Source organism: Lampetra fluviatilis, chromosome 37, assembly GCF_964198595.1.
Source record: "Lampetra fluviatilis chromosome 37, kcLamFluv1.1, whole genome shotgun sequence".
NCBI classification, from domain to species: domain Eukaryota; kingdom Metazoa; phylum Chordata; class Hyperoartia; order Petromyzontiformes; family Petromyzontidae; genus Lampetra; species Lampetra fluviatilis.
The window spans coordinates 10289691-10301788 of NC_136311.1; the positions used below are offsets into that span (position 1 = coordinate 10289691).

A 12098-nucleotide genomic window follows, 5' to 3' on the forward strand; every position below is an offset into this window, starting at 1 on the left:
GAGTCGCCAGAAATACATTCATACATTACGATTTTGACTTCCGTTTATTCGGGATCCCGGGGTCCCGCCATAAGGTTCAAATGTGTGTGTGTTTTTACTATGCTGTCAGTTTCAAACCACAGCAAATCGTTTCATATCAATGCCATAATAGGTTCTGGAGACAGTGAATTTAAATCAACGGACCACGGCAAAGACATCCCGTGTGTTCAGGATTACCCCATTTACCACAAGCCACACGACTCGGGTACCAACGTGAGCAGCAAACCCACGATTCCCATGTTTGCATTCAACAAAGTCACCTTGTGACCCGACCTGAATTCTGTACGTCAGAAAACCAGGCCAAGCGTTAGTACATCGCCCCATGCATGTCAATGAAAAGCGCGTTTTATTTTTCCAGAAATGTATTCTTGACCTTTAGCTTGTGCGTCCGGGTTAAGCACAAGCTGGGGAGGTATTTGTGCAAAAGACTTGTCCAACTCGCGCGACAACGCAATAACAACATGGAAATGCCACTTTTTTTTAATCACCAACTTGAGTTATCCATCAACTCGCCATGACAAATGCAGTACACCAAACACCAAGTCAGACCAACTATAGTGCTCAAGTTGACTCGCATTGGCCGTTCATGGACACGCGGTACACGATTTTCTCGCGGCATATTCCTGCATAATTAGTTTTAGCTTAGCCCGAGTGCCCAGCAACACAATATTTGAATCTGTAGGGGCAGTAATATATAATGACTATACAGCTATCCATCGTTAAACGGCAACACAAAATATGGAATTTCCCAAAAACGTAACTTATCAATTACAGAACAAATTCGATATAAGTAATTATATTCGCATTGATAGAATTTTGAATGTCTATTTTTAAAAAAATTGGGAATGTTTTGCTTAACAATGCACGGTCTGTCCGTTTGTCCTCGTGAACGTTTCACGCTGCTCCAGGTTGGTTTGCGCAGAACGCTTTTCACACACCACTGGTTTCCCATGCTCTTCGTGTCACAGCAAGCCCGGCGTGCTCGTTCGGCCCTTTGTGTTGATCACGATTGGGGTGCTGTACTGTGCAGGATTTCGACCCTCTTTTCACCATACTTATTTAAGTAATATTAAGTGAAGATGTCTGGAGAGAGCCCATTTGTAAGTGCAAGTAACAGAACAAGGACACCCTCCCAGTAACCCCAAAGCCACCACACCTCACTGCACAATTGAGCCAAATGATTTAAAGTACGCTGCTATGCCATCAAAAGCAGTACCACAATTAAATACTGGGTGGTGAAATAAACTAACGATACCAAAAAGGTAAAAAAAAAATGAAGCGTACGAACGACATAATGGCATTCGAGGGAACGCGACAATAGCTTTCATTGCTCTATGTAGCAAATGTGTCCGTCAACGCGCTGATATTCCTCCGAGTAATCTTAAGCAGCTCCCTGCTGCGTTTTATTACAATTGCCATAGCTCCAAATGCCATATTGCTCTGGGCGGTTATAATTGCAAGCAGCGTGCACAATGACAGCATTTATTTTAGCCATCGGCTCAAGGTTGTTTTGGAAAGCACGTAATTAGCTTCACGCTGTGGGCTTCTGCCTTTTGTGCTTGGCGTACCACTCACCGCTCTTGTCTTCCGCAATGGCCTGGGAAAGAAACGGCGTAGAGACACACGCACAAACACGTTAGTTCGAGGTGGTCGGGAGGCTTAGATGAGTTGGAGCGCCGAGCCGGCACCGCTGAGATACTGGGTTTGAAATACCAGGCAGCTGCTCACGGTTTAAGCTGATTCTCCAATGTAGCGAGTTGACGATTTCAGCCTAGTTCACACAAATGGCTACGGAACGAACCGTCGCGTTAAGTTTGCCTTTTGCTCTGTACTTCGCAAAAAAAATCGCCCAGTTATATATACATTAATCAGGCAGCTTTAATGTCAAACGTGATGAGTTTTTTTTCTGGAATGATATACGCTGAAGCCCCTTTGAAAAGGAATTAGTGGCAGGAAAATAGATAAATGGCCTTGTGAAATGGGCCTAAGCCCTGTTATCTAAACCACTGGTGGCGCAAGCAGGTAAGTGCATAAATGTGCAGGTGGTGAGTCCTTCCTGGAACTCATTGGTGCCGCCCAGGATGCCCGGCTCTTCCTGGGGGCTCCAGATGCTTTGTCCCAGGCTGTGCCGTGGTTTTTGCTCTCTCCCTTCTCTGCCATGTGTCCCCTGTTCTGACCTCCCCCTCTCTCCTTTTCTTTCATATTTGTGAAGTGTTATAAGACGTGACTGCATGTGGTCGCTGCGTAAACTGTTGTTGCTGTCAGCTGACCTGGTTGAGGAGTGAATCTCCGCCGGGGTCTGGCTTGGAGAGCTCACGGAACGCTTCGTCTCCCACAAAGCAGATCTCATGGTCATCCTCGGAAAATGCAAAGTCGACAAATCGTTACACATTTACTAAGTTGGCACCATATGAAAATCAGTAATAAGCAAAACAGCGCAAAAAGCCAAAGCGTCTCCACGATTCACTCGCAATGAGTCAACTCAGTCCACTATTCCTTAGGTACTCGCAACTATCAATGGCAGCGAGGACCACTCGGCGATTATTTGACCATGATTTGTGCCGATTGAGAATGTTAGAGATTACTACTTCAAGTAGCGATACGGGAGTCCAACTTGGTCCTGGTCATATCTACATACAGCTCATCTTTCAGTCCACTGCTGCATGATGGCCACCCTACGCTGTGGTGGTCATGGGGGTTGTTTGACCATACTTAGGGGTGCCACGGTGGCAAGATGTTATCTCCTTCGCCTGGTATGCACTTTCGGAAGCGCTTCTGCAGCCGTCTGGAACGCTCTTCCTTCCGATGTTAGGAAACCACTGGAGCTATGAAATTTAAAATCATCTAGATTGAAAATTAATTTCTTTAGAACTGCTGTGTGTTTAGTTTGTTGTCCTTCCCTCTGCACCTCCGATTAGCAGGGTTGGCTACGTACAGTGTGAAAGAAGTTCAACATACGTACAAACAAACGTGTGTGTGTGTGCTTACCGGATCGGCTACGATGACCACCTCTACTGTGGCCTTGCCCGGCGTGTCTAGGCTCACGAGTGGCGTGATCACCTTCTGATTCTCCTCCTGCATTCGGCTCTGAATGTCCGGCAGCTGGCAGATGGCAAAAAAAACACCCCCAAAAACAAGCCGATGAATAACGCTCACAGCAGCGTGTCAACCACTTTGGTATGTTATATTACTGGACCCAATAAGGCAAATAAAACATTTTAAATGATATTAATTAGCATTTACATATGAAATGCAATGTATTCGACCACATATACAATTTAAAGATGTAACAATTAAAAATTGGTCATCATTCAAAACATTTAAACTGTTAATAAAAGTTGGATTGAGCAGGACTAGTAATTGATGGCTGATGTTCAAGAATAGTTGCAAGAGTTGCAGCCAAGGAAGGGAACGCATCTGGGAGTGCGAGCGCTGAGGGGATGGGCGTGTGCAGGTGCCAGGTGGATTGTTACGCTGCAGGATTGTTGTGGGAGATAAAACGAAACTTTTTATTTTACTACGTAAGGCCCCACTGAACTGTGTAGCTCTTTTTATAATTACACGCTTTTATTTAACTCACTCTGTCTGTTGTGGTTGTATCCTCAAATCTTGTAACTCAATTTTAACCCACTTCCCAATATGGTATCGACAGCAATCTTGGTATACTTATGTCATACTGATGACAATACCATATTCTATCATAAAAAAAAAATTAAAAAAATTTCAAACCATCTTTTTAATATGTTATGTTTCGCCTTGGCTCTAATTGTCCACGGTCAACTGACGTTGGCTTAAATCACCACGGTGGTCTCTTAGGTTATGGCAAGCTTCGGGGCCACTTCCTGGAGTCGTGGAGTTCTGCCATTACTCGTACGGTACATTTCATTAAAGCGTGTTTAAAAAAAAAAGTATTTTTAAATATTACTTCTTTCAGAAGTGGCCACAAATGATAGCTCAACGAAGTGGCTTATCACCACGTAGAAATTTATAGCAGCCAAATACTCTAAAACGCGTGACGTTGATTATAAATGTTGATTCTAAATGATTCTAGGCGGTAACAGATTGGAAAGGCCTTCATCTAGCAGTGGGATTGACCACGGCTGTTGGTTGTGGGATATGTCTGCAAATTAGAGTCACACTTCAATACATTTTCAAAAACGCCAGATAATAACTTCATCATCATGTATTAAAATAGCTTACTTTTGCACATTTTTGTAGGGCATTTTGTTTTTCGGTGTTGTTATAGGTTTTTTGGTGTTTTTTATTTGTTTACTATATGAAATTGGTAGAAACATACGAATAGACAAAAATAAATATCCTCCTGTAAAAAGTTACTGTATTTACTGTACCGTACTTACCACTCCAATCTCGAAGACTCTGCACATGGGGTGATGTATATAGTGCAGTATTTTCATCGTTTAAGTTGTATGTAGCGTATAATGTATAATATTTTTTTGTCACGCACATGGCGCCGATCGCCGAACTGGTAGCAGCATTTGGAGCGGTTTCGCCGGATCGACCCGGGACCGCCGGATCATGTTGTAAGCATGCGGATAATACAGGTAGGAACAACAGTTCCACACTGCCCACCAGGGATTATTTGTCTGTCTGTCTGTCGTGCATAGCCACGGCCTCGATTTGTATTTCATAGAGCGCTTCGGGCGGGCTCAGCACCACGTGACGCGCCGCCCCACGCAGCTTGCGCCGCGTGACACGGATCGCACGAATGCGCTGTCCAACCAAGTTCCTACCTGCCCACTCCGAAGGAACGTGTTCGATGATCGTCTGTGATTTCATAAATGGACGCGGCACCTTTCAAAACATTCGAGGGTCAAGTTTTACAAACAAGTCAAGTGTGTCCCTGTCTCCCATGACCACTAGCTGGTGTAGCACCTGCTCTCTGGGGCACGAGAAGGCGACCCTCCCAAATGCTGTGGCGTGGTCCACTGGGCCCTCAATGGCCTGCAGCTCCAGCTTACACTGGCAAGACACACAACAGAACGGGACCGAGTGATCCTACAAACACAGCTCGATCTAAGTCAAACTACAACAGTCCGATGCGGTTTTTGACAGCGGTGCACAAAGCACGAATGACGAAAAAAAACCTCAACACATTCACGAAGAGAAAAAGACAGATACCAGATGACATATTTCTGGCCATGGCCCTTCTTCATGAATATGCACCGTCTGAAATGTCACCTATTTTTATACATTTTCATCTTAAGCGGCAGTCTCATTGACAAATGGGTTGAATTTGTGTTCATCGCAATCGGATAATTTCCCTGCTCAAATAATGTAGTGGCAATCGTCTCAACCGATGGCCCTCAGCCAGCGATGTATATTCCACATTGCCATTGCAGAGGCCAGTCTCTCTCTATGGCACGAAAGGGACAGACTTCCCATAAAGCAATACTCTTTCACTGGATCCTCAACGGATTGTGATGGACCGAGTTGACCGCCGACTTAAAATAACGCTCTCACCACAGAAAGATCCAGCCGGAAAGGATAAAGTGGTTCGCCGCTCAAAAAGCGCATGGGTTAGCACTCATCTGCCGCGTCAGTCATTGAAATTCCACATTATTTTGGTGGTAGCGAGTTATTGCGTAGCACTCGTGACGACGCGTCACAAAGTGGCACCAATTTCATCGACGCCACAAGTTTTACGCCCAATTAGAAATGCGTGCCGCAGTGGCACACCCAGCCAGACAATAGCTTAATAAAGCGTAGAATAAAATGAGGCTTACACACGTGGGATGACGATGTTTTCAACGGTTTCACAATGAAGAATGATCACCGTTCATATAAAAGTTCTGACAGTATGATCCTTTGAGTAGAAAATCAGTAGTGTGGGCAGTTGGTAAATGCTTACCTGGGAGTCGGCAAAACCCAACAAAGCTTTGCCGTCTTCTTTTTTGTACAATTTCATGCCACACAACGCCTCCCAATAGTGAAGAGATCTTTGTAAATCCGAGACACCCAGAGACACTTTCTGAACAGGATCTGCGCGAGTGAAAGCAAAACAAAGGAACTGGATTACCACCGATCACCCACTCTCTTCCCTTCAGCTCTGACTTTGCCCGGTCACCAACGAAGGCATTAAAGTACGTTTCGCCGTCATTAATTGCCGGGGCAAAGACCCTGGACACCATTGCTGCGTCGACCAAGATACCGCCAAAATCCCGGGGCCTGCTCCCTGGGTCGTTAACAAAGAGAGGGGAAGGTGGAGCCATGCCCTCTCCTACAGGCACAAGTGGTGGTGTGGCAGCCTTCCACACAGTGGCGGCTCCTGCAAAATCTCTCAGGGGGGGCAAATGTCTGGATGATTGATAAGGATAAGGTCCACCCATGCAATGGATAAATTAACAGCTTAAGCATGTAAAGGCAACTTCACTTCTTTAATATTAATGAAAAATAAAGTGACTCTTACAATACATCTTGTTTGTTTCTATACTCACTATTAAAACAAACCACTCAGGTTTATTTTATTAAAGATTCCACTAGGTGGCGAGAAATTATATTGTTGGATGAAACGTGCTTACGTATGATGACGTAAGCACGTATGATGACGTAAGCACGTTAGGGCGAGCCCTCCCGGAACCCATAGAGAATGCATTGCAGTGCCCCCGTTCGAAAAAAAACATCTTTGAATGTAAGTCTATGGGACCACTCGGGGCGATTCTCAGCTGGAGGGAAATCGCCCAAAAAGAGGCGGTACTCCACAGAACGTAGCATGATGCTGATTGGACTATATCCAGTGGCACAGTGACGGCTAGCGTGACTCTGTGGTTGAATGACATTGGTGGTGCGTCGCCCAATCGCCCTAATGAAGAAACCGCCCCTGCTTCCACATAAGCCTCTCTCACACTCTCCACATGGCCTGGTTATCAATTGGATATTACATCTGTTGGTGGCGACTGTGTGTCCTGCCAGGCCATGTGAACTCTTATCCATCGAGTTTGTTATCTACTTGCAACCAGTCTTTACCATCTTCTTGGTTCTTTCGGTAAAGTCACGTAGAAGGGAAATAATAAAAATAAAACATCATAAAATACAATTCTCACGACGTTTCGGCCACAACGCAAGCAGCCGTCCTCAGGTGAAAAACAGGTCTGTCGGAAAGACAGCGTCTGTCGGAAACACAGCGTCTGAATGAACACCACCAAGCTTGGCAGCGTATATTTAAGCTGGGTTAGAGGAAGGGCGCCTTGACAAAGGAATTTGCATATCAACAGATGAATTTAGCATATTTATGGAAAATGCAGATATGGGATTAGTCACTACTTGTGTAATGCGTAGATGGTGGGGGGGGTCTCAAAGTCATATTATGCAGTCTTTACCAGTTTTGGGCTCATCCTTGTCAATCAAGAAGAACTTGTATCCTCCCGGAGCCTCCATCTCGAACGTGCCATCGTCGCACTCCTTCATCGGCCAGCCACGCTGCCTTGCATTCTTCACCGCCTTGCTGGACTGGATGGTCATTCCCTTAAAACACGAAGATACAACAACAACAACGAAAAGCATTAACAATCTCGGGAACTTCCTAAGTGGGTACGGAAAAGAAATGTAGCTATGGGTTGCAGGTTGATTATTTAATGTCCTTGCGGCTCATGAGATGCGAGTTTCCGCACCTCCGACTCGCATGGTTGGCTATGCACGGTGCGAAAAAAGTTCAACATGGATACACATGCATACATGTAACCTGTTTGTTTTGTCAATTCAATATTGTTTCCATGCTCAAAATTGTGTTGGGTGGTGGTCATATCCATCAACAGTCCATAGCTAGTGGTGGCAACTCCAAGACTTCTATGGTCTATCTATAGGCAACCAACGAAATACCACAAAGCGGTATTCATTCTATTGACAATACAGGGATGACGTTTTTAACTCAAGACCTCCCGATCGTGATTCAAGCACTCGAACCACAGCACCAGCCGGCCAGATAATTTTTACGACAGTAGTTTGGTAGCTTGGCAGCATTATGAGTTAAGTTAATAGCACAGTTTAATTAGTCCTCAAGATCACCATGTTGAGATTGTACATATGTACGTACGACTTATTCCGCACCGTACGGAGCCAGCTGCGCTAATCGGAGGTGCGGGGGAAGGACAACAAACTAAACACGAAATTCACTGCTGGATTTACCACCTCTCCACGTTGTGGGGGTTGATTCGGCCATACATTTCGTTGAGATCTCTTGAAATCTGCCGATCGTGCCCTACTTAGTGTACCATGCATGCTCCAGGCTTCGAACCTGGGGTGATGACAACGAAGCTTTTGTTTGCACAGCGCCCAGGCTCTGGGATTTCCTGCCGTTGGAGGTCAAGGAACTCGGAGTCCATGCAGACTGTTAGAGCCTGGCTGAAGACGCCGCCTATTCAAAATGTCTTTCTCCCTCGAGTTGTATGTTGAACTTCTTTCACACCGTATGTAACCAACCGTGCTGTTATCTCCTTAGTCTTTCTCTCCCTGGGTTACTCATCGCTTATTTCCTCATTCATGTGTATGGCACTCTGATATCCATTGTTTAAGGGCACTTGAAAAACCTAGATTATTATGTATCCATATTGTTTATCAATACTTCACCACATTGGACATTTACATTTGAAGGCAGAAACCTAGATGTGGTGATGTGGAAATCCAGTACAACACTGCATTTTGCCACACTTCTGTCGAATACTAACCGCTACGTAACACCACTCCATTAGTACACACAATCGACAGGATGTACAAGTACAATGTGCTTGCATAACGTGCATGCATAATGTACGTTGATTACCATATTAATAACCCAACCGCCAATGGATGCCGACTGTCATTTATATGCATTCATTAATCCCGCGCCCACTTCGCGCAAGATTTGCTCACAAGTGATGCCATCACATCTACCCCTCTATTTAAGGCGCGAAACAGGAGGATTTCTCCACAAATCTGGCTGTCGCCTGATGAAGCTCGTTGTAATTACTGGCGAAACGCCGTACTCAGATTGTAAATGTTGTGGCTTGGCTCTCCAACACACCAGTGTGCTGTACTAGTGACGAATTGGCCACGTTCTGTTTAGGTGACAAACCTTACTAATTGGTTGTCGGGTGGTGGCGGGTTTAACGACACATTTATATATTTATGCGATTTAGCCCAAAAAAAAACTGTATTATGGACATTGGTCGTGAAAGCCTTCGTGTTAAACAGGCTAAACTCTGCACAGCTTCGGAGATCGGACTGGGACGGGACGCGTTCTAGGTGGTTAGAACATTCACACAGAGGGACGCAAACCTCGGCCTTCCCAGATTTCGCCTCTGGCAGTAGAGGCGGCCTTACCAAGAAGTCGTTGCCGAGCCGGTACGTGCCAATCCCGTAGTTGTAGGTGAGCTCCACAACAAAGTGATCGTCCTCGGGGCCGTAGCCGATCATGGTCTTGCTCCACGTGCCATCATAGGGCCTGCCACACCGCCCAACACGGAACATGACCAGCAACTTACAGTGTCATATGGCGATGGTGTGGAATGTGATGCAGTGGTTTAAAGCAACGCGCTACAAACGCAATGAGCCGAGTTTGGATTGTGGCAAACAGTGATGTGTGAGCCTGTACTCGAGGTTTACCTCCTTCACCAACGCACACTTACCAGAGTCCAACACTGAACCAGTAACGAATTGGCACGTTTTGTTTACGTTGGAGACCGACCAAAACTGAATTTCTGGTTTCGGCCGAAAATGAAGCCAGACCGAAAGTTAAAAATGTACTTTCGGCCGAAACCAAAAGAAAACCGAAAGTTAACTTTTTGGCTTCGGCCGAAACAGAAACCGAATTTCGGTCGGCCTCTAGTTTACGTGACAAACCTTACTAATTGGCTGTGTCGGTTTGGTGGCGGGTTTAACGGCAGATTTTTACTTATGCAATCTAACCCAAAAATCTCTTTTATTGGATAAAATTGGTCGCGAAAACCTCCTGCTACATGTTTAAATTAAGAAAGCTGCAGAGCCAAATGAGTGTTTGCGAATGTAACCGTCCACCCGTGTGCTGAACATACCCATTGCATGTGGCCTTGCATCCTTCCTTAAACTCCTCGTGTCTCAAAACCTGCAAAGTGACAGCGTGAATAAAGCTCACATTGGGCAAATCTCAGCAGAAAAAAAACCAAAAGCCGTTGTGCCTCATCTAAAAATGCTCAAAGTACAGGCATTTACATCGTCGCTGAATCTTTACAGCGCGCCTGCCGTGCGGTACGTCTCTCGGCGTGCGCTGCGGCAGGTGGCTGTCCCTGTACCGCACGAGCTGAACGCAGTGCACCGGCCTGTAAGCCAGTGGGCATTAGTCCGTCAGTAAAAAATCGTCCAAAATCGCGTGACGTCATTTATGGACGGCCCCAATCCCCCGCGTTGAGATCTGCGAGCAACGACGGGAGGGGCTTCAGGGGAGCGTTTATCGATTTGATTGTTTTTTTTCCCATTGCTCCACCTGCACTACTATACACTACACTACTATACACTGCACTATACACTACTATACACTACACTATACACTACTATACACTACACTATACACTATATACTACACTATACACTATATACTACACTATACACTACTATACACTACACTATACACTACTATACAGTATACACTACACTATGCACTACTATACACTACACTACTATACACTTCACTATACACTACTATACACTATACACTACACAATACACTACACTACACACTAGTGCTGTACTAGTGACGAATTGGCCACGTGTTGTTTACGTGACAACCCTTACTAGTTGGCTGTGTCGGGTGGTGGCGGCTTTAACGACACATTAATATATTTACGCGATTTAACCCATAAAAAACTTCTATTATGGATATCATTGAGTAATGTTTATGTAATGTGTAAGAATCTTACAGCCACCAGAGGCGCTACAATGCCCACAACAGTCTCCATTCTTAATCAAATCGCGACCTCAGCTAAAGCCGCAACACAGAGACAGACACCCATCTGACGTGTCAAGGCAAACATACGATTGTGAAAAATCCACATTCCTATGCCGGGAACCCAATCCGTCCCCACGGATAATTTACTTTGCACTTCCTCGCAAAAGTGCTTTAACTATTTGTTGTTGTTGTTTGTATCGCCACCACCGAAACAACTCCCGTGGCTAGAGATGAGTCGTCCCAATCGACCACCAAACATCTATAGGAATTTTCACAATAAACGACAAACAACACGACGTTCAATTCTAGATTTGAAGCTTTCGTGACTGCAAGGATTTATATTCTTAGGTTTTTTCGGTAAAGTCACGTAGGTAAAAAAATTAAAATTAATAAAAGTAAAATAAAATAAAAAATAAAGTAAAAATAACGACGTTTCGGAGGCAACACAAGCTTCCGTCTTCAGGTGGAACCGTCACAACACGTTTGCTGTATCAAGTACTTTTATTGATACAGCAAGCGTGCTGTGACGGTTCCAACATGACGTTCCCACCACCACCATCATCATCATCCCCGGCTACCTGCCTGCATGCCCAGCACTTGGCGGTAAAAGGAGAGAGTCGCTCCTCGATCTCCCACTTTGAACACGAAGTGCAGAGCACGGCGGAGTGCCATCGTCTTCCCCTCCTGCCTCTCTCGTTCTCGTCTCTCCCGGTCCCCACCAACCTCGTGCCGATTGGATGCAAACCGCAGCCGCTAGAGGCCGCTGTACGTTGATTTGTTTTTTTTAAAGCGTCGGAATCGATCGTTTACGCGTTTGCAATCGCGACAAACGATTAAGGGGGTTGTCCATAAATGACGTCACGCGATTTTGGACGATTTTTGACCTCCTCCCCCATTCGTCACACAGCGTCACAAAGAGTCAGACCCCCCCCTCTTAACTATGACGTCACAAAGCTCTGCCCCCCCCCCAAAACCATATTTTCATTTTGAAAATTAAAAAAATGCTTCATTTCGCTTTAAACTAATGCCATTGTAGTGCGTATTTAATGTGTTGTTATAACAATTCTATATATATTTTTTCTTATTTTTATATTTATTTTATTTCTATATTTATTTAAAGTTGCGCATTTTGATGTGACGTCAC

General features: G+C 45.0%; 1 protein-coding gene across 2 annotated transcripts; it reads right to left on the reverse strand.

The window, feature by feature from the left end:
* Nucleotides 1-494: 494 nt before the first annotated feature.
* On the reverse strand, nt 495-11739 carry GLOD4 (glyoxalase domain containing 4). 2 transcript variants are annotated; one of them, XM_078873951.1, is made up of 9 exons: nt 11533-11739; nt 10065-10114; nt 9355-9475; nt 7377-7521; nt 5909-6039; nt 4933-5019; nt 3028-3141; nt 2310-2396; nt 495-1636 (listed from the first exon to the last, which is right to left on the reverse strand). In XM_078873951.1, exons 3-9 carry the CDS (start codon nt 9445-9447, stop codon nt 1571-1573), a joined length of 723 nt encoding a protein of 240 aa, XP_078730077.1. In that variant the 5' UTR covers nt 9448-9475; nt 10065-10114; nt 11533-11739; the 3' UTR covers nt 495-1570. The 2 variants fall into 2 exon arrangements, with proteins under 2 accessions (XP_078730077.1, XP_078730076.1); XM_078873950.1 differs by having other exon boundaries at nt 11537-11710.
* Between the last annotated feature and the right edge of the window lie 359 nt (nt 11740-12098).

Excerpts from the sequence above, each read along its gene's own strand:
- GLOD4 (XM_078873950.1), bottom strand. The coding sequence starts at position 11,626 with ATGGCACTCCGCCGTGCTCTGCACTTCGTGTTCAAAGTGGGAGATCGA. Across the intron at positions 9,476-10,064 it reads TGCAAGGCCACATGCAATGG|GCCCTATGATGGCACGTGGA; the intron begins GTATGTTCAGCA and ends GCGGTGTGGCAG. Across the intron at positions 2,397-3,027 it reads TGGTCATCGTAGCCGATCCG|GATGACCATGAGATCTGCTT; the intron begins GTAAGCACACAC and ends GCATTTTCCGAG.